The sequence below is a fragment of the Hyla sarda genome, chromosome 6 (assembly GCF_029499605.1).
Source record: "Hyla sarda isolate aHylSar1 chromosome 6, aHylSar1.hap1, whole genome shotgun sequence".
In the NCBI taxonomy this organism is placed as follows: domain Eukaryota; kingdom Metazoa; phylum Chordata; class Amphibia; order Anura; family Hylidae; genus Hyla; species Hyla sarda.
The window spans coordinates 134,994,339-135,015,916 of NC_079194.1; the positions used below are offsets into that span (position 1 = coordinate 134,994,339).

Consider the following 21,578-nt stretch of genomic DNA (forward strand, 5'->3'; position numbering starts at 1 on the left):
GTCCTGTGGTATAGCTAGCAGTCAAACCAACCAAAAATCCTCCCCCCCCACCACCACCAATAAGTAGGGTATCTTCCCCAGTAACCCCTACTTACCCATTCACACAGCATTATACCAGTGCACTACGTGCTCCTACAGGGTATTTCTTTTTACAAAGGCCCAGATCCAGGCTGGGGTTATGTATTCCTTCTTGTCTATAATAAAGTCTTTTGCAGTTGAAGCCAACATCTCTATGACACACAGAAGACCCCCAACATTTGATCACTGAATCCCACATGGGATCTTCTACTGATCTTCATGATTTCAGGCCCAAAGACTTTTAGACTCCCCCATCTTGTAAGACATTCCAACTTTCTCTAAACTATAAGGCAATTACCCTCTGTGTATTTCACTGTTGCATCAGGGTTTTGATGTATCAGGTCAAACACCTAATTTACAGCCACTAAAGGACCTTTCTTCCAATCCACCTTACCTTGTCTCTCCTCTTTGCAGGCCATATGGTCTTTTCTGAGACCTAATAAATCAAGGAGTAAACCAGTGTCCAGACTTTCTTATACCATGTCGTAACGAAAAGGTTTGTTAAAAGGTTTTCCATCCTTTAAAAAAAAGGATATGACGCTGCTTGGCTGCAGTATGATGCTCTATAGTGTCATTGCAGGGGTGGGCATGTGTTTTTGTTTTCTTTTTAATTTTTATTATTATTATTATTATTATTATTATTATTCACCCAATTCCTAGTCTGTATGTAATTTTTAAAGCAGAATGCAAAAGCCCTTTAAAAATGTAATTAAAGGCCACATATAGGTTCTCATTTACTATTAAAACTGCTTTGTTCTTGAATTGTGCACCACAATGCTGCGTATTGTGCCACAAATTCTGCCAGCGCAAATCACCAAAATAAAAAAGTGGCATGTTCTCCCAACCTGACCAATTTACTATTATATTCAAATCCAAGTTGATACAGTATTCCACACAAATAAAAACCCAACTCTATTAAAAACCCAACATCAGGGCCATAGTCTCTACATGCCATAGATGAAATGAAACTTGATATATAGACTTTATTCCTGTCTATTTCTACATATTTCTACATAGCACTCCCAAAGTTTCCAGAAGCTGACCCAACCTTGCCAAATCAACTAGCTTTCTCCTGTCCTTCTGGCCATACTCTTTGCCCATTCATTTTGTTTACATATTAAAGCAAAAGGAAGAGTTCCAGCTTGCAGAATTCCTTAAGATATTAATTTCTTTATTGTAAATTAATTAACAGTGATATTCACATGGAGGTAGACAGACACGTTTCAATCTTAAGGATCTTAGATATAAGTCATAGATATAATTAGCAACTTTCGTCAGCTGTATTTAAGAACATACAAAGAAGTCATGTGACCATGATGTCATGTCCTGCTAAACAAGTTGAAAAACGCACTGTGCATTGATACTGTGTGAATAAGGACTAATACCCAAGAAGAAATTTGCTATAGAAGAAAAAACAATTTGTAATATACACGTATCTGTAGACAGTTTGTTTCTAATCTGCTGTATTAAGGCAGAACACTCATAAATTCTTTTTCTTGGATTATTCTCCCATTGCAACTTTGAGAAAAAGGAAACTGCTGCCACTGTGCTGGTGGTAGAAACATAGAATGTGTCGGCAGATAAGAACCCTTTGGCCCATCTAGTCTGCCCAATAATCTAAATCCTATCAATAGTCCCTGGCCCTATCTTATATGAAGGATAGCCTTATGCTTATCCCATGCATGTTTAAACTCCTTCACTGTATTTGCAGCGACCACTTCTGCAGGAAGGCTATTCCATGCATCCACTACTCTCTCAGTAAAGTAATACTTCCTAATATCACTGCAGAAACCTTTGCCCCTCTAATTTAAAACTATGTCCTCTTATGGTAGTTTTTCTTCTTTTAAATATATTCTCCTCCTTTACAGTGTTGATTCCCTTTATGTATTTAAAAGTCTCTATCATATCCCCTCTGTCTCTTCTTTCTTCCAAGCTATACATGTTAAGGTCCTTTAACCTTTCCTGGTACGTTTTATCCTGCATTTCATGTGCTAGTTTAGTATCTTCTTTGAACTCTCTCTAGAGTATCTATATCCTTTTGGAGATACGGCCTCCAGTACTGCGTACAATACTCCAAGTGAGGCCTCACCAGTGTTCTGTACAGCGGCATGAGCACTTCTCTCTTTCTACTGCTTATACCTCTCCCTATACATTCAAGCATTCTGCTAGCGTTTCCTGCTGCTCTATTACATTGTCTTTCTACCTGGTATTACCTTTTGTTACCTTTACATTTAATCTTACCCAGCATCCTTCATATACAGAGCACAGTACCATTTTTCCAGATGTTGTTGATGGGTGAATTCATTTCCATGTGCTCATGTATGCTTATCAGGGGCTGAGCACCAGTGAGTTTATTGGTGGCACCAGGTTACTGCATAGAAGCCCCATTGAAGTGAACAGGATCTGCACTGCAGTAATTCAGCACCACCACTGCACAATGAACTAAACCAATTGCTTCTGGCCAATCATTGTGAAACTTCAGCTCGGCCAAACAGTTGTTCGAGGGCACAATGCCAGTCAGACATTGATGGCCTGCCCTATCTTCCAGTGAGTTTTGCAGCTTTTCTTCACTTTTAGGATAATCATAAGTTTTTAACCTCTCTTACTTTGCAATACAACAATCTTCTCATTGATTCTGATGTCCCTGCGGGCTTACTGTTTGTTCCTCTGCTACAGGGACAACCAGTTCCCTAAACAGCAACCCCCTATGTCCCTGCTGGACCTTCATTTAAAAGTTCATTTTCACTTCAGCCTCAGGTTTTCTGATCTGCTGATCTTCAGAGATACAAGTAAACATCCTCTTTTTACTTGGTCTGAAAGTCCCCTTACCTGGTCAAACTTTAAATCCCTCTCTTTTGACTCCATATGACCACTGATGCCAGTCATGGGCTGCAGTGTCACATGCTCAGTGTATGGGGAGGTCATCAGAGAACTGCTGGGGGACTCCAGAGCAGCAGTGCTGAACAGCTGAGGGTAGGTTTTTTTTTTTTAGCTCCAATTTTTTTGACCCTAAATAGTATTATTATTATTTATTATTATTATAATTATTTTTTTTTTGTTTAAGCTAAGAAAACAAGGCAGATCTGAAGGGGCAAGCAATATGACCACCTTTGCAAACCTACTGAGCTGTGACCTTTGTCTCAATACATTATTTAGGGAGGGTTTTTTTTATAAGGTTTGTGTAAATGGTGGTCGGGTGCTGAGTTACAATATTAAATATTTATTGATGCCGGCTGCAGTGTGATCTATTGAACTCTGAGTCAGCACAAGCAGCAATATGACAAACATTAACTCAACCAGCTCACCGTGCTACTGCGCTGGGATGAAACCATTACAAATTCTTCACCGAACATCCTAAGGACAATAAAAGGACATGACCAATTAAACGTATAATGATGGACACAGAACTTGGGCCTTGTTCACATAAGATTTTTGGAGCGCATTTTGGTGCGTCCCATTGTTTACAATGGCAATACGCACTATACTGTACACTGGCCAACCTGTAAACTCCTGGGCCAAAGCCTGGACTCAATAACTCCTAATGAATTCCTGTCCCTAAAATGTAGCTTTCATTGTGAATTAGAAAAATCACTTCCAAACATCCTTAAAAAATAATTTGAACATTAAAACAATAGGTCATTTTCCAATGACACATTCCCTTTAAGTTCATTGTTCTCCAGCTAGCGACAGGACGCTGGCCAGTGAGCCAATGATATGAGTGTAAATCTTGATCCCGCGAAGGAAAGTGTCTTCATTTAAATACTCATTGTGATCATGAAGCAAAATTGGGGTGTTGTTCATGGGGGAGAAGCCCAATGCATCATATCCAGCCTGCGAAGGGAAAAAGTTTCAACTAATTTCCATCTGTGACAAATGCAATATGTAGGCAACAGTTGTAATGACTTTTTAACAATGGGATACAGATATTTATTAAAAATGAAACTTTAGTGCCCTGTTGGGCTGCCTTTAGTCTGAATTTAGATGTGATACTGTTACGCCTAGCGCTCCGGGTCCCCGCTCCTCCCCGGAGCGCTCACGGCGTCTTTCTCCCTGCAGCTCCCCGGTCAGTCCCGCTGACCGGGAGCGCTGCACTGTCATGGCCGTTGGGGATGCGATTCGCACAGCGGGACGCGCCCGCTCGCGAGTCGCATCCCAGGTCACTTACCCGTTCCCGTCCCCTGCTGTCATGTGCTGGCGCGCGCGTCTCCGCTCTCTAGGGCGCGCGCGCGCCAGCTCCCTGAGACTTAAAGGGCCAGTGCACCAATGATTGGTGCCTGGCCCAATCAGCTTAATTGGCTTCCACCTGGTCCCTGACTATATCTAACCTCCTCCCATGCACTCCCTGGCCGGATCTTGTTGCCCTTGTGCCTAGTGAAAGCGTTTTGTGTGTCTAAAGCCTGTGTACCAGAACTTCTGCTATCCACCCTGACTACGAACCTTGCCGCCTGCCCCCGACCTTCTGCTACGTCCGACCTTGCTTCTGTCTACTCCCTTGTACCTCGCCTATCATCAGCAGTCAGAGAGGTGAGCCGTTGCTAGTGGATACGACCTGGTCACTACCGCCGCAGCAAGACCATCCCGCTTTGCGGCGGGCTCTGGTGAAAACCAGTAGTGACTTAGAACCGGTCCACTAGCGCGGTCCTCGCCAATCCCTCTCTGGCACAGAGGATCCACTACCTGCCAGCCGGCATCGTGACAGTAGATCCGGCCATGGATCCCGCTGACGTCCCTCTGCCTTATATCTCTGATATCACCACGGTGGTCGCCCAGCAATCCCGACAGATCGCCCATCTAACCCACCAGCTGTCGGAAGTATTCACCATTGTGCAGCAACTTCAGTCGCAACTTCAGCAGCAATCATCTCCTCCGCCAGCTCCTGCACCCCTTCCGCAGCGAGTGGCCACTCCTAGCCTCCGCCTGTCCTTGCCGGACAAATTTAATGGGGACTCTAAGTTTTGCCGTGGCTTTCTTTCGCAATGTTCCCTGCACTTGGAGATGATGTCGGACCAGTTTCCTACTGAAAGGTCTAAGGTGGCTTTCGTAGTCAGCCTTCTGTCTGGAAAAGCCCTGTCATGGGCCACACCGCTCTGGGACCGCAATGACCCCATCACTGCCTCTGTACACTCCTTCTTCTCGGAAATTCGAAGTGTCTTTGAGGAACCTGCCCGAGCCTCTTCTGCTGAGACTGCCCTGCTGAACCTGGTCCAGGGTAATTCTTCCGTTGGCGAGTACGCCATACAATTCCGTACTCTTGCTTCTGAACTATCCTGGAATAATGAGGCCCTCTGCGCGACCTTTAAAAAAGGCCTATCCAGCAACATTAAAGATGTTCTGGCCGCACGAGAAACTCCTGCTAACCTGCATGAACTCATTCATCTAGCCACTCGCATTGACATGCGTTTTTCTGAGAGACATCAAGAGCTCCGCCAGGAAAAAGACTTAGATCTCTGGACACCTCTCCCACAGTCTCCACTGCAATCTGCGCCTAGGCCTCCCGCCGAGGAAGCCATGCAAGTGGATCGGTCTCGCCTGACCCTGGAAGAGAGGAATCGCCGTAAGGAAGAGAATCTTTGTCTGTACTGTGCCAGTACCGAACATTTTTTGGTGGATTGCCCTATCCGTCCTCCACGTCTGGGAAACGCACGCTCGCACCCAGCTCTCGTGGGTGTGGCGTCTCTTGATGCTAAGTCGGCTTCTCCACGTCTCACGGTGCCTGTACGGATTTCTACTTCAGCCAGCTCTTCCCTCTCAGCCGTGGCCTGCCTGGACTCTGGTGCTTCTGGGAATTTTATTCGGGAGTTCTTGGTGAATAAATTCCGCATTCCGGTGACCCGTCTTGTCAAGCCACTCCACATTTCCGCGGTCAACGGAGCCAGGTTGGATTGCACCGTGCGTTACCGCACGGAGCCCCTCCTAATGTGCATCGGACCTCATCACGAGAAAATTGAATTTTTGGTCCTTCCCAATTGCACTTCCGAAATTCTCCTTGGACTACCCTGGCTTCTACACCATTCCCCAACCCTGGACTGGTCCACTGGGGAGATCAAGAGTTGGGGTCCCTCTTGTTCCAAGGACTGCCTTAAACCAGTTCCCAGTACTCCCTGCCGTGACCCTGTGGTTCCTCCTGTATCCGGTCCCCCTAAGGTCGTTAGGGACTCTGCCTGCCACAGAAAATGCCTCTCCCCCCCTCCCAGTCCCTTCAGGCAAGCCTCTGTGTCCCCTCATGGCTCCCGTCCTTGTGTCTCCCTGCCCCGTGCCAAGCTTCACCCTCTGCCCTCCCTCCCCATTCCTACTCCTGCTGTACTGCCTGTCATTGAGGAAACCATCCATTCCTTCCCGGTGTCCTCATCCCAGGGGAGGCAGTCACCGGACAAAAAAAAGGGGAGACCTAAGGGGGGGGGGGTACTGTTACGCCTAGCGCTCCGGGTCCCCGCTCCTCCCCGGAGCGCTCACGGCGTCTTTCTCCCTGCAGCTCCCCGGTCAGTCCCGCTGACCGGGAGCGCTGCACTGTCATGGCCGTTGGGGATGCGATTCGCACAGCGGGACGCGCCCGCTCGCGAGTCGCATCCCAGGTCACTTACCCGTTCCCGTCCCCTGCTGTCATGTGCTGGCGCGCGCGGCTCCGCTCTCTAGGGCGCGCGCGCGCCAGCTCCCTGAGACTTAAAGGGCCAGTGCACCAATGATTGGTGCCTGGCCCAATCAGCTTAATTGGCTTCCACCTGGTCCCTGACTATATCTAACCTCCTCCCATGCACTCCCTGGCTGGATCTTGTTGCCCTTGTGCCTAGTGAAAGCGTTTTGTGTGTCTAAAGCCTGTGTACCAGAACTTCTGCTATCCACCCTGACTACGAACCTTGCCGCCTGCCCCCGACCTTCTGCTACGTCCGACCTTGCTTCTGTCTACTCCCTTGTACCTCGCCTATCATCAGCAGTCAGAGAGGTGAGCCGTTGCTAGTGGATACGACCTGGTCACTACCGCCGCAGCAAGACCATCCCGCTTTGCGGCGGGCTCTGGTGAAAACCAGTAGTGACTTAGAACCGGTCCACTAGCGCGGTCCTCGCCAATCCCTCTCTGGCACAGAGGATCCACTACCTGCCAGCCGGCATCGTGACAGATACGGTTGGGCATGGAGGCATACAGGTTCTTTAAGGCATCCTGCTGCACATATGCCCACAGATGTTGCAGCTGCGCCTGTAGATCCTCCATACTTGTAGGTTGCTAAGGCTAGCAGGTCATAAATTCCTGATTGGTGATAAATCTGATGACCAGGCAGGCCAAGGAAGTGTTGCAATCTGGTGGAGACATTCCACCTTTCCTGGAAAGCCCTTACTGTGTGCGAGCAGGCATTATCTTGCTGAAAAATGCCAATTGGAAGCCCAGCCGGGAGAGGAAAGGCGACAGTGGCTGGCTGTCAATAGCAGGACATGTAATGGGCACAGTGGGGGAGATTTATCAAAACCCGTCCAGATGAAAAGTTGCTGTGTTACCTAAAGCAACCAATTAGATTTCTTCTTTCCTTTTTGAGAAGGCCTTTAAAGAATGAAAGAAGCGATCTGATTGGTTGCTATGGGCAACTCAGCAACTTTTCCTCTGGACGGGTTTTGAAAAATCTCACCAAGTGACACTAAGTTTCCTCCTACTAAGCACCTGAAACTCATCTAATCAGAGACAGGGGTGTGTAATGAAAGTGCCTCTTGTGTCGGGTTGGTGGGAAAGGAAACTATAGGAGCTGCTTGTGCTGTCAGTTGATCAAACAATCCTTTCTACTGGTGGTCTGTCTGTCCAGTCCAGTGCCTGTTCACCGTATGCCTCATTGCCATGGTGTCACAGAAGACACCCATCTCATGATGGGTAAAAGAAAAGAGCTGTCTCAAGACTTTCGCAGCCTAAATGTTGCAAAACATATCAATGTCATGCTTCTGAATGTCTCAGTAAGCATTGTTGGGGCCATAATACGGAAACGGAAAGACAATTATCAGACCATATATTTGCCTCGACCAGGTGCTCCTCGCAAGATTTTTGACAGAAGAGGGAAAATAATAATGAGTTTTCAAGAGCCAAGGACCACTTGAGGAGAGCTTTAGAAAGACCTGGAATTAGCAGGTACTGTTGTTTCAAAGAAAACAGTAAGTAATGCATTCCACCACTATAGCCTATATGCATACTCACCACACAAGACTCCATTGCTGAATATAAAGCATGTTAAAGCTTATTTATAGTATGCTGCACATCACCCTAAAACACCATACCAACAGTGAAGTTTGGAGGTGGAAACATCATGGTGTGGGGTGAGTTTTCAGCAAATGGTACTGGCAAACGTCCCATAATTGAAGGATAAATGGGCAGATTTATTGAAACATTCTTGACAAAAATCTGCCGCCATCTACCATGATGATAAAAAATAAAACAAGGGTGGACATTTCTGCAAGACGATGATCCCAAACACACAGCCAAGGAAACTCTCAAATTGTTTCAAAGAAAGAAAATAAAGCTACTATAATGGCCCAGCCAATCACCTGACTTAAATCCCATTAGAAATCTATAGATATATATATATATATATATATATAGATATATATCTATATGATTTATAGAAGAGGCCCACATAACCTTCAAGATTTGAAGAATGGTCCAAAGTGACACCAGAGCAATGCATATGACATACAGGAGGAGTCTTGAACTGTCATTACCAACAAAGGCTATTGTACAAAGTATTAAATAAATATCAGTAAGCGTATTTAATACTTTTTTCCCTGTGCCATTTAGTGTCAATAGCTCCTTTGGAAATATATTTAGTGAGAAAAATAGTGACAAGTTCTTATTTAACCCGTTGTAACTGCATGCCCAGTTTAGCAACAATCCGACATTTATATCTGTGAGCATAAAACACAGCCTATCCATTCACTAGAAAACAGCGGTGACAGCACTATCAGAGGTGACATCCCCAAAGTAATAGATTAACTCACCGTTCTTATAAAATAACTGTCAGTGGAAGCAGGAAAGATTTCAGCCTTTAGCTCTAAACCCCTGAAAGAGGAGGTAAAAAAAACCTTTCAATCTTTGAATAAATCAACACAGGACGGAAATGTTCTCTCTTTTACCTACATAAATGCTCAGCAGTTTACAGTATCAGGTATGACATTTCTCACAAGGAAACGTGAGTACGCTCATACTTTTCCAGTTTTTACTGTAGATTGTATTAGTGCAGCAGAGTTGAAATCCCTGCAAAATCTGCATGTAACCCATGGGAACTGTGGATTCGAGGAGAGATCCACACCAAGAAATGTCCAAGTGTTGTCCTAACATTACACAACGCTCATACGCCATGCAGACAGACCTTGTTCAGACTAACTCAGACTAAAATGCAGGTACAAAATACAGTCCATGTGACTATGTGACTATGGACCAGAATGTATTATCTAAATAATTCTGTGGCCTGCTCCCCCCCCCCCCCCCCTTTGACTCACATCTCTTTGCAGGGGTCACTGAATGCTTTCCACCAGGGGTCGGAGTCTTCTGGGGTTGTCATTTTCTGGTTCATTAATTTCTAGAATACATGAACATATATTAAGCAGCAGAGAATTATCACTATATTGTCATGTTCTTCGCCTACAACCTCTTACTTGATGATACTCAATGGTGATTTGCTCTCCAGCCTCACGGCACCAACTTTCTATCTGCAGCTCAAACTCCTGCAGGGACAAAGGAACTACAGTTAACGGAGACAAGATAGAGGTGCAGCTCTATGTGTATGTGGCTTTACCTTTAAATCCACAGTGGGTGGTATACGAATGTCGAAAGTTACAGACATCTCAGTGGGAATCACATTGCAGGAAACACCTCCATTCACTTTTGTTAGGTTTACTGTAGTGACATCTCCAAGTGTCAGGCCAGAGTTAGACTCAAGTCTGAAACAAAGAATAGAAGATTGTGGGTGTAAGTCTATGTGCACACATTTTTGAGGACATATTTTTTTTAAAGCTAAAAAACTTCTCATGCATTACACTCAGGGAACTCTGCAGGTCCTGCACCGCTTTAACTAGGACCTTTTCTTTCCTCGCAGCCCCGAAGGGTGTGGCGGTCTGAGTCCGTACCACTCCGGAGGCATAACCTTCTTTATTTCCTGCCACAGCCTCAGCAAATATTTGCCGAAAGTTCAGGGTAGGGTCCACTCTAACTCGTTCACACAGGGCCCGTCTCAGGGGAGAGCTGAAGAGTCCCAGAATTAATTGTTCCTGCAATATCCGCTCTGCGGAACCCATGCCGATTACTTCGTCTGCCTCTTTTTTCTGTACCTAGGCCAGTACTTATTGTAGAGCCATCGCATATTGTGAGACACCTTTGTTTTCCTGCTGGACCCGGTAGGAGAACTTCGCCCGGAGGTGGCCCGCACTAGCTGTTTGTGCGATTTCTGTAAGAAATATGCAGTGAATCTCTTTCAAAGTACTGCGCGTATCTTCTGGTTGCAGGAAAACATTTTTTTGGGCCTCACCCTCTAGGGCGGCCAAAGCAATTGCCACCTGTAGCTCCTGGCTGACATTGTAAATTCTAGCAACGCTCTGTAACCGTGTCACCCAGTCTGACAGTGACATGTTCTGGCCATCAAATTTTGGCAGCAAGTTAAGCATCATGCCCATAGGGAGGGCCCTTGCAGGGGTTCTGCCATTGCCTGAGGTACTCACATTAGCATCATGCACACTGCCTTCAGCCACCTCCATCTCCGTAACCGTACCCTGCTCGCAGCGCCACTTGTAGCGGTCAGAGGAGTAGGAGACAGCAGTGCAGGATTCAAGTACGGTACAAAGACAAGGAGGCTGAAGCAGAAACCGGCTTTATTAAACAACAGAATATAATGGACCCGGAGAATGAGGTTAACAGTATTAACAGTTCACATAAGTTTACAGGAAAGCTAACTGAAACGTGATACATAAAATGGCGCTCCCGCCAGCACACACACAGAAATACAGGCTACTCTCTGCTATTATGATCCGGTCTGATTCCTGCTAACCGGGACCTGTTTCTACAACGCTCTGCCAAAAAGAAGCCTGCTCTATGCCCTACCACAGCTTAGCACCGATGCACACTCATAGTTCTGTATGTAGTCAAGAGGCACTCACCGATGAGAGTGCAGCAAGTGTCCATTTATTAATAGTAAAAATACAAATTAGTTTCAGGATCCAGCATGGATGCTGCTAACCACAGGTAGGTAACAACAATTTTACATCCTCTCACCAGCGTCCAGGTGAATAAAGCCCTAGTCACCCATGACCTAGGTGAGAGGGGGTTTAGAAAATATTATAATAAAAAGAAATTAAAAACAACAACAATGAGGTTTCTTGAAATACTCTTTAGATTCAGATATAAGGTAGGACTAGGTCTCAAGTTCATGTACAGTTTAATACTGTGGTAGCCATCTTGCTCCAATATTAAAGGGAAAAAAAATACTAATAGAATCACACTGAGACGATAATGTAAAAATTGGGTATAATCGTTATATCCAAAAGTAAATAATATTAAAATAAAATTCAAATTAAAAAGGGAACCGTAACAATCAGACTACTAAGGCATCTGTTGCATGGGTAGTAAAGTGGGTATATAATGCAAACAAGGTGTCACGATGCCGGCTGGCAGGAGGTGGATCCTCTGTGCCAGAGAGGGATTGGCGTGGACCGTGCTAGTGGACCGGTTCTAAGTCACTACTGGTGTTCACCAGAGCCCGCCGCAAAGCGGGATGGACTTGCTGCGGCGGTAGTGACCAGGTCGTATCCACTAGCAACGGCTCAACCTCTCTGACTGCTGAGATAAGCGCAGTACAAGGGAGTAGACAGAAGCAAGGTTGGACGTAGCAGAAGGTCGGGGCAGGCAGCAAGGATCGTAGTCAGGGGCAACGGCAGGAGGTCTGGAACACAGGCTAGGAACACACAAGGAAACGCTTTCACTGGCACAATGGCAACAAGATCCGGCGAGGGAGTGCAGGGGAAGTGAGGTATACATAGGGAGTGCACAGGTGAACACACTGATTAGAACCACTGCGCCAATCAGCGGCGCAGTGGCCCTTTAAATCGCAGAGACCCGGCGCGCGCGCGCCCTAGGGAGCGGGGCCGCGCGCGCCGGGACAGGACCGACGGAGAGCGAGTCAGGTACGGGAGCCGGGGTGCGCATCGCGAGCGGGCGCCACCCGCATCGCGAATCGCATCCCGGCTGGAGGCGGTATCGCAGCGCACCCGGTCAGTGGATCTGACCGGGGCGCTGCGGGAGCGAGAGTGTAGCGAGCGCTCCGGGGAGGAGCGGGGACCCGGAGCGCTCGGCGTAACACAAGGAAAGTACAAACTGGAGATAATCTCCTCTGAAGTGTATACACATAAAAATCAGTAATGGCTGTATAAGAATATACTAGCAAACATACAGCTACATATGTAAAGTATACACCAGAAAATCAATAGTATATTGCACACTAGCCCAGAAAGAAGACTGCAAGGTGGATAAAAAGTAAGTACAGTTGTAAGGTGCTGGTGGGCATTATTACAGTGACCCCCCCCCCTCCCCCCCGACCTACGATGGCCTCGACATACGATCATTTCAACATACCATGGCCTCTCAGAGGCCATCGAATGTTGAAGGCAGCATCAACATGTGATGCTTTTGTATGTCGGGGCCATCACATAAACGGCTATCTGGCAGTGCAGATTTTTTTCTTACCCATGTGCACTATCTGACTTATGTTATCGGGACCTCGCAGAGTTGCGCGCAATCTCCACGGGTCTCGTTATATGCGGCCGGTGGTTTGCAGTGTCCAGATTTGCGCATTCACTGCTGGACATGATGATGTAGTGGACGCACTGCACCATCAGTACGCCTGACATGCGCAGTATATACCAAAATGGCGCCTGGACACCGCACCACACGAGCAACTACATACAGGTGTCTATCTTTATCTCTTTTATTTTCTATTGGCTACTTGAATATATAAATAGCTGAATCTATATACTTACCATAAATTCACTGAGGAAGCTTGATGCGAAATGGCGTTGGGGTGGCGTCCATGAGTGGGTAAGATGTCCGCATGATGCACTTGTGATTTGCTGGGGCTTTGGTTGGCTTTGAGGTCTTACTGCAGGACCTGCTGGATTGTCTGGTGTCCATATGGCTCTCCTTGATCCAGGATTCTTTCAGCCTCTCTCTTGTGTATAAGCCCACCAGCACCTTACAACTGTACTTAAGTTGTATCCACCTTGCGGTCTTCTTTCTGGGCTAGTGTGCAATATACTATTGATTTTCTGGTGTAAACTTTACATATGTAACTGTATGTTTGCTAGTATATTGTTATACAGCCATTACTGATTTATATGTGTATACACTTGAGAGGAGATTATCTCAAGTTTGTACTTTCCTTGTTTGCACTATATACCCACTTTACTACCCATGGAATAGACGCCTTAGTAGTCTGTCTGTTACTGTTTCCTTTTTAATTTTATTTTAATATTATTCACTTTTGGTAATAAAGATTATACACAATTTTTGCATTATTTTGTCTCCGTGTGATTCTATTGGTATTTTATGTTGTATTTCATACACTAGGGACACGGTCTAAAAGTCTTTATTATTGAGCCCGTTTCTTTTGGTTCATCCAATATTAAAGGGCAAAAAGCAGCTTTACCTTTTTTTCTCCTTTTCCCTGAAGTCTAGGAAACTTGTTATTACGGAGTGCTGTAAATAATAAAGTGACATCAGCAAACTGGATGAAAGAGAAATATCCACAAGTTGTCAGAGGATTGAACGTTAACTCACCAATTTAGCAGCAGCCGTATTCTCTATGAAGCGAGAGCCATGTCCAGGATCTCCCCTGCAGTGAATTGTGATCCCTGAGCAACACATAAAGGTCAGCGGTCATATAAGGATAACCACACCTAAAAGATCTCAGAACTCTGGCCTGCACCCAGCTTTCCTACAACCCTATATTTCAAGCCTGCCAAGTTATGTTCATCATTAAAGGGATATTCTGGCCATAGACATCTTATCCTCTATCCTTTGGATCCCCTATCCTTAGAGATGATGATCAAGGGGGTCCATCCGCTGGGAACCCCCTCAATCTCGGTGCAGCTCTCGGCATTCTGTGCTGGTCGCTGCTTCCGAGATGGAGGTGTGACGTTACACCACGCCACACCCCCTCCATTCATGTCTATGGGACCCCCGCGATCAGACATCTTATCCCCTGTCCTTTGGATAGGGGATAAGATGTCTAAGGCCGGAATACCCTTACAAAAATTCCATTTGTCCTATCAGTCTACAGGGTGGAGAAATCCCCCACAATTGTGCTGCTCATAGGACATAAGGGAAATGTTCTCTTTGTTCTAAACTCTTTCTATTTTCTGATTGTAAGTTTAGTGCATTAGTGGGGGGAGGGGGGGGGGGGCAGGCATCTTGTCTGAGTTGTTTAGATAAGCTGTTTAGATTCAGTGATTTACAGCAAGCCCCACAGACACAATTAAAATCTCGGTATGGGACAGATTTCTGTGCATGCTCTTTGACCAGTGTAGAGTTCATTCTACAGGGGAGGAGAGACTAAGCTCCTACTGTCTTTTCTATCTAGTGGTTTCATCATTATATGTAATGCTGTACAGATCACTTTCCAACACCCTCCTCCTTATCATCATAGACAGAATAGATTTCAGGATTATTTTATAAAGTGGAAAATTAGAAAATATTACCAAAAATCCTTAAAACAATGTTTAACATCAAAACGTCATTTTTGGATGACACATTTAAGGATCTGCAATAAATGGACTTACACCACATGCATTTTTCTCCATAGAAAACACTAAATTCATCTCTGGGGTTTGCAAGACCTGAAAAGGCATAATGACTGGGTCAAAAAAGGCAGAACATAAGTCAAATAGACTGGGAAGTAAAAACCTAGTGACAAACTGATATACCAAGCGGAAACAAGAAACAGAGTAACTGGAAATCATCATAGACCTTCATCAAGTGTAATTCCAGGATTCAGTGCGTGGAATTCAGGGTGTTTCACGAAGAGTTCCATCCCCATCTGACCTCCTATTTCCTCATCTGTCACAACAACAAAATCATTAAAGGGAATCTGTAAATTATTCTCTGGTGCAAAGCGTCAAAGAGGGGATCCCAAGCCCCTAAAGTGCAAAGGCTAAAACGCCTCCTAGCTCCACCTCCCATCCCGGTCAATCAGCTGGAAGCCAAGCCCTGTTTCCAAATCTCACGCCTGAGAATAATTTGGATGAACAATGCAGGAAGGAGATTTGGAGGCTGAGCACTGTTACTGTCAATCAAGCAGTAAAAGAAGTGTGTGTGTGTGTGTGTGGGGGGGGGGGGGGGGGGGTGTTAACAAAGAGGTGTTTTAGCCCGTTTTCACTTCTGAGGCTTGGAAACATCTCTTTGACCTTTTGCATCAAAGAATAAAAGCATTTTTCTATGTTGTGGAAGCACAGACAGATATATGAATGGTACCCTGTGTCTCCTTGTCCTAACAGCTATATAACAGTGTCAGCAGTTAGGCACATGAATTGTAGCTGACACATTGCCTTTAACTTATTGCCTGACACTCAGACCCACTTATTATCTGACACTCCATACCATTCCTTGAGCAGCCAAGTCCTGATGTACATATACCCTTCTACTGCTTGAGGCTATGTTCAAACGGCGTAATTTCCAAGTGGAATTCCGCTGAAGAATTCAGCCGGAAATTCAGCTGAAATTTACTGCCCATTGATTTCAATGGAATTCCGCAGTCCCATTCAGACAGGCAAATTTCTGCGCTGGGCATTCCACAGCAGAAATTCCACTTTGATGCAAAAAGTCAAAGAAATTCCACAAAGTAAACTTAGCCTTACTGTTAGTACTCAGGATACAGGACATTAGTTCTCTCTGTACAGGCACTGATCCAGCAGAGGTAGCAGAGAATTACTTAATAACCTGCAATGTAGCCTTGAAATACGTTTTACAGGAATTATGGGGTAATAGTGGTGTTGGGTGGCTGCCAGCAGTGTTAATGGGTTCCAAATATAATTTAGCAGAACTGTGAATGCAGCTCTGGATGTGACTGGAGTAGAAATAAAAAATCATGCGTAAAAGAGAGCAAGATATTAAATGTAACATCTTACCTGGTACCATCGTGAGATGTATGGTGCGTGGGAATTGCTGCCCCTCAGATTTAATTTGCCGGATAGCTTCTATATATCTGCAAACCATGACAGGTGCTCTAGGGACAGCCTATCTCAGCTCAGAATACTGGTAAAACTTCTATGAACTTTAGAGATCCACCTTAAAGGGGAAATCCGGCCTTGAGACATCTCCAAAGGATAGGGGATAAGATGTCTCACCGCAGGGGTCCCGCCGCTGGGGACCCCTGCAATCTTTTATTCGCCATCCACCTGTTTGAGCTGCACGCCAGCTCACAAACAGCCGGGTGGCGACCACTGGGCCGGAGTATCGTGATGTCACGACTCCGCCCCCGTGTGACATCACCCCGCCGCCCCCGCTATGCAAGTCTATGGGAGGGGGCGTGACGGCCGTCACGCCCCCTCCCATAGACTTGTATAGCGGGGGGGTGGCGTCACATGGGGGGGGCGGAGCCATGACGTCGCGATACTCCGGCCCCGTGGTCGCCACTCGGCTGTTTGTGAGCTGGCGTGCAACTCAAACAGGTGGGTGGCGAATACAAGATTGCGGGGGTCCCCAGCGGCGGGACCCCTGCGGTGAGACATCTTATCTAAATCATCTCCCATTGCTTTAAAGGGGTACTCCGGTGAAAACCTTTTTTCTTTTAAATCAACTGGTGGCAGGAAGTTAAACATATTTGCAAATTACTTCTATTAAAAAATCTTAATCCTTCCTGTACTTATTAGCTGCTGAATACTACAGAGCAAATTATTTTCTTTTTGGAATGCTCTCTGATGACATCACGAGCACAGTTCTCTCTGCTGACGTTATTATAATAATAATAATAACGCTTTATTTATTGTTGTCCTTAGTGGGATTTGAACCCAAGTCCCCAGCACTGCAAGGCAGCAATGCTAACCACTGAGCCACCATGCTGCCCTTAGCATACATCTGCTATGCATGGTTGCTAAAATGGACAGAGATGTCAGCAGAGAGCACTGTGCTCGTGATGTCATCAGTGTTCCAAAAAGAAAGGAATTTCCTCTGTAGCATTCAGCAGCTAATAAGTACAGGAAGGATTAAGATTTTTTAATAGAAGTAATTTACAAATATGTTTAACTTTCTGCCACCAGTTGATTTAAAAGAAAAAAGGTTTTCACCGGAGAACCCCTTTAAGATGCTGTACACATTATGGGCACATTTACCATTCCGAAGTCTAGGAAAGCTGAGAAATTACCAAAATGTGTAAATAAAATTAACTAAAATGATAACATGACAAAAAACTCATGTACTGTGAGACTTTGGAAAAAAAACTGTTCTTGAACATCCCATAAACTCCAACCGCAGCAGATTTCATCTTACTATAAACTTACTGTATGGTAACAGATTTCATATCCTGTGCTCCTCTTGCATAGATATTTCCATCTTTGTCTTTATGGGCAGCAAATGGTGGATACGTCCAGAACTCCTGGAAAAGAATAAAACTTTACTTTTGCCCCAGTCAAATATTCCCACCCCTCAATGGTTTGTAGCTGCCTCGATCCTCCGCACCTCAAACACTGGAACCACATCTGTATGGGAGTTAAGAATGACAGATTTCAGCTGTGGCTGCGTCCCTCTCCAGGTAAGGATCACTATTGTTCGACCGGGAGAAAACTAGAAAAGGAAGAAATAAAATTGACATAATATTAAAGAGCAAAATCAGCGCAAGTACACACGGTAATATCTTCACTGTGTGCAGCACTACTTTACTGCTTTCTCCAAGCTGCTGTCATGGAGGGCCTGTCCTGAAGCTCCCTTATTTCAAAGGAAACCGTGCAGAAAGTATTGACATGTCATTCAATGTGGAATTATTTGTAATTTTTTAAGGCTTGTGCCTTGTGGTGCAAAAATCTGTTTCATCTCCATGTCAAAAACCATGTGATCAATGCCGGTGTCCTTGTGTTGTAAGCCAGTAAAGCTGTGGACTTATATTACAACACATGCCATATAACTATATAGGCTGGTAAGCTATAATCATGAGGGTAATGTGGGTTAATAAACCAACACACAGTTCAAGAACAGAAAGGAAAATCAGGTGTGTTAGGTAAACCCCATTATGGTAGCAAACAGAAGAAGCTTGATCCAGCGCTCTTGGTAATTACTCCGACTTTATTCACAACTTAAAGGGGCACTCCGGTGTAAAACTTTTTTTTAGTTTTGTTTTTAAATCAACTGGTGCCAGAAAGTTAAACAGATTTGTAAATTACTTCTATTAAAAAAAAATATTAATCCTTCTAGTACTTATTAGCTGCTGAATACTACAGAGGAAATTCTTTTCTTTTTGGAACACAGAGCTCTCTGCTGACATCATGACCACAGTGCTCTCTGCTGACATCTCTGTCCATTTTAGGAACTGTCCAGAGCAGCATACCGTATTTTTCGCCCTATAGGACGCACCGGCGTATAAGACGCACCCAATTTTTAGGGGCAAAATCTAAAAAAATTTAGATTTTGAACCCAATAGTGGTCTTCAACCTGCGGACCTCCAGATGTTGCAAAACTACAACTCCCAGCATGCCCGGACAGCCGTTGGCTGTTCGGGCATGCTGGGAGTTGTAGTTTTACAACACCTGGAGGTCCGCAGATTGAAGACCACTGAAGGAGGAGGTAATACTCACGTGTCCCCATCGCTCCGGACCCGTCACCGCTGCCCTGGATGTCGCTCCATCGCTGTCGCCGTGTCCCCGTCGCTCCGGAACGTCTCTGCTGCCGGCCGGGTATCCTCGCTCTCCGTCGCCGCCATCACGTCGTTACGCACGCCGACGCACGCCGACGCACGTACGTGACGACGTGATGACGAGGAAGGAGAGCGCCGGCCATACAGGGGATCCCTGAACGGAGAAGACACCGAGGAGGCAGGTAAGGTCCCCCCCGGTGTCCTGTAAGCACTAACCCGGCTATTCAGTCGGGCTGTTCGGGACCGCCGCGGTGAAATCGCGGCGGTCCCGAACAGCCCGACTGAACAGCCGGGTTAGTGTCACTTTCCCTTCAGACGCAGCGGTCAGCTTTGATCGCCGCGTCTGAAGGGTTAATACAGGGCATCACCGGGATCGGTGATGTCCTGTATTAGCCGTGGGTCCCGGCCGTTGATGGCCGCAGGGACCGCCGCGATAGGGGTGTATTCGCCGTATAAGACGCACCGACTTTTTCCCCCAGTTTTGGGGAAGAAAAAGTGCGTCTTATACGGCGAAAAATACGGTATGTTTGCTATGGGGATTTTCTTCTACTCTGGACAGTTCTTAAAATGGACAGAGATGTCAGCAGAGAGCACTGTGGTCATGATGTCAGCAGAGAGCTCTGTGTTCCAAAAAGAAAAGAATTTCCTCTGTAGTATCCAGCAGGTAATAAGTACTAGAAGGATTAAGATTAGAAGTAAGTAAAAAAGAGGTGAGGGGAGGCACTGTTCACATAAATGGTTAAAAATAGAAAGTCCCAACAGTAGCAAATCCAACTGAATAATGGATGGTATAGAAAAAGAAATGCTTAGTAGAAAACAAATACTAAATCCAGATAGAAAATCCCGCACTCACCATGTCCATCGCTGGGTCTAAGGAGGGTCAATGGAAGAGGAAGGTGTAAGGAGTAGATGGGGCTCAGAGGCAAACAACGGTGGTTTCGTGCTAATTAGCACTTCATTCGGCCTCAGATTTACAAATCTGTTTAACTTTCTGGCACCAGTTGATAATTATTATTTTTTTTAATAAAAAGTTTTCCACCGGAGTACCCCTTTAAATGATCACATCACACAGTGCTGGGGAACAGAAACCTCTTTGCGGGCGCATGTTACCTTTAACGCAGAACATCAACACACAGAAACATCATTTGTGTTAAAGGGTTAATGTGCCTGCGATGCATCCATAGGACTATGTTCCCCAGAACTGAGTGATGCGATTTTTAAACTTGTGAAATAAAGTTGGAGTCATTTTACCAGGAGCGCTGGATAAAGCTTCTTTTGTTTACTACTGCACATCTGACACTCAAGCAGTGTGGACACTAGGAGGTGAGATGGAACCCTGTTTATTTCTACTGACCCCATAATGGTGCCCTTTTCATTGATTAATAGAAGCCATAACCCCACTCATCCTAGTAGATTACTTCCAGTGTCTTCTTCTCCAGACCAATCTCATCTGCCATCTTAAAGAGGAACCGCACAATTCCATCTGTAACAAACATTAAGGACAGTTAAAGGGGTACTCCAGTTATGAAAACATACATCCCCTATACCCTGGGATCTTCAGAAGCATTGCCTGTCTCTCTTATTCAGTGCACACATTAGACCAGTGGAGACTTGGCTTCCCGTTCTCAGGGGTGAGCTGTTCCCCAATTCTGGAAATCTAGGGGAGGTGTCCCAGCAGTCGGACTCCCTGTGATCAGATAGTATATTTCTATATGTACAAGAGGGGATAACTACTATTCAGGGGCTTTATTATTGTATAATGAAAAGGTTCACATCAGTTGGGGGGATGGTGGAGTTACCATAGTCAGGCTGTGGCTGCACACTCTGGATCCTAAGATATTCCCGGAATCTTGTGGTGGACGGGTTCTCAGTCACTGAATCCATCTGCAGAAAGATCATAACGTGGAAATAACCGGTGATAAATCACAGTGACCTGACCCCACTGATCTGATTGTTATTCTCAGGTAATCCCAGCATTAACTACTTCACTGCCAGGAGAGAATATATGCGACTTTTGGCTAGCAGCAGGCATGCTTAGACTTGTTGTTCAGCAGCAGAGGCGCTGCAGCGTTCTTCACACAAAACACTTCTCTTACACATAGTTATCCTTTTGTCTTTAATGAGTTATTTCAACACTACTTTCTATTTTTTCACAATGTATCCATGTCACCTCCTCCCGTCACATCCTCACAATGTCACCAGCTACAGCTCTACCCAAGCGACTGTCGGACATCTGGCTCTGCAGGCTATCTCACCTGCCAGGAGACAACAGCAGACCTGTGTGTTGTCAGAGCACTGCAGCCTGTAATACGGTGTCAGTAATGACATAATAAAGCTCTTTCCCCATCCCACTCTGTGTCCACCTTCTCTTTGTCCTGTTATGTCCCCTTACTTACTGCACCAGTTCCCCGCAGATCGCTTCACCTTCTTGCAGCTTGTGCAGAGCAGCTGAGTTTAGGGAAGCCTGGTGGCCAGACCGAGCTAATACATCAATGAGCAATCCAACCCAAGTGCAGAACAAGGCTGACGGAGTGCAGAGCAATCCAACCGGAGTGCAGCCAATGATTGTAATAATAATATAATAATTTCCTGCTTTTTTATAAAATAGAAATGTCATTGTATGATTTGGAACAACCAAGTAGCTAGGTT

The 21,578-nt window shown here is 45.5% G+C and overlaps 1 protein-coding gene across 4 annotated transcripts in view; it reads right to left on the reverse strand.

The window, feature by feature from the left end:
• Positions 1-1,282: 1,282 nt before the first annotated feature.
• ACY1 (aminoacylase 1) overlaps positions 1,283-21,578 on the reverse strand; it is a 37,928-nt gene continuing 17,632 nt past the window's right edge. For 2 of the 4 annotated variants that reach the window (XM_056525113.1, XM_056525107.1), the window contains exons 2-15: positions 20,729-20,813; positions 20,348-20,412; positions 17,762-17,866; positions 17,584-17,678; positions 16,213-16,289; positions 15,056-15,145; positions 14,869-14,925; positions 13,868-13,941; positions 13,737-13,786; positions 9,843-9,987; positions 9,703-9,771; positions 9,547-9,626; positions 9,046-9,106; positions 1,283-3,909 (exon numbers count right to left, since the gene is read on the reverse strand). In XM_056525113.1, the coding sequence (XP_056381088.1) occupies positions 3,745-3,909; positions 9,046-9,106; positions 9,547-9,626; positions 9,703-9,771; positions 9,843-9,987; positions 13,737-13,786; positions 13,868-13,941; positions 14,869-14,925; positions 15,056-15,145; positions 16,213-16,289; positions 17,584-17,678; positions 17,762-17,866; positions 20,348-20,412; positions 20,729-20,813 (1,218 nt within the window). In that variant the 3' untranslated portion in view covers positions 1,283-3,744. Of the gene's footprint in view, positions 3,910-9,045; positions 9,107-9,546; positions 9,627-9,702; positions 9,772-9,842; positions 9,988-13,736; positions 13,787-13,867; positions 13,942-14,868; positions 14,926-15,055; positions 15,146-16,212; positions 16,290-17,583; positions 17,679-17,761; positions 17,867-20,347; positions 20,413-20,728; positions 20,814-21,325; positions 21,393-21,578 lie in introns of those variants that run through there. The other 2 variants (XM_056525112.1, XM_056525114.1) reach the window with 2 other exon arrangements.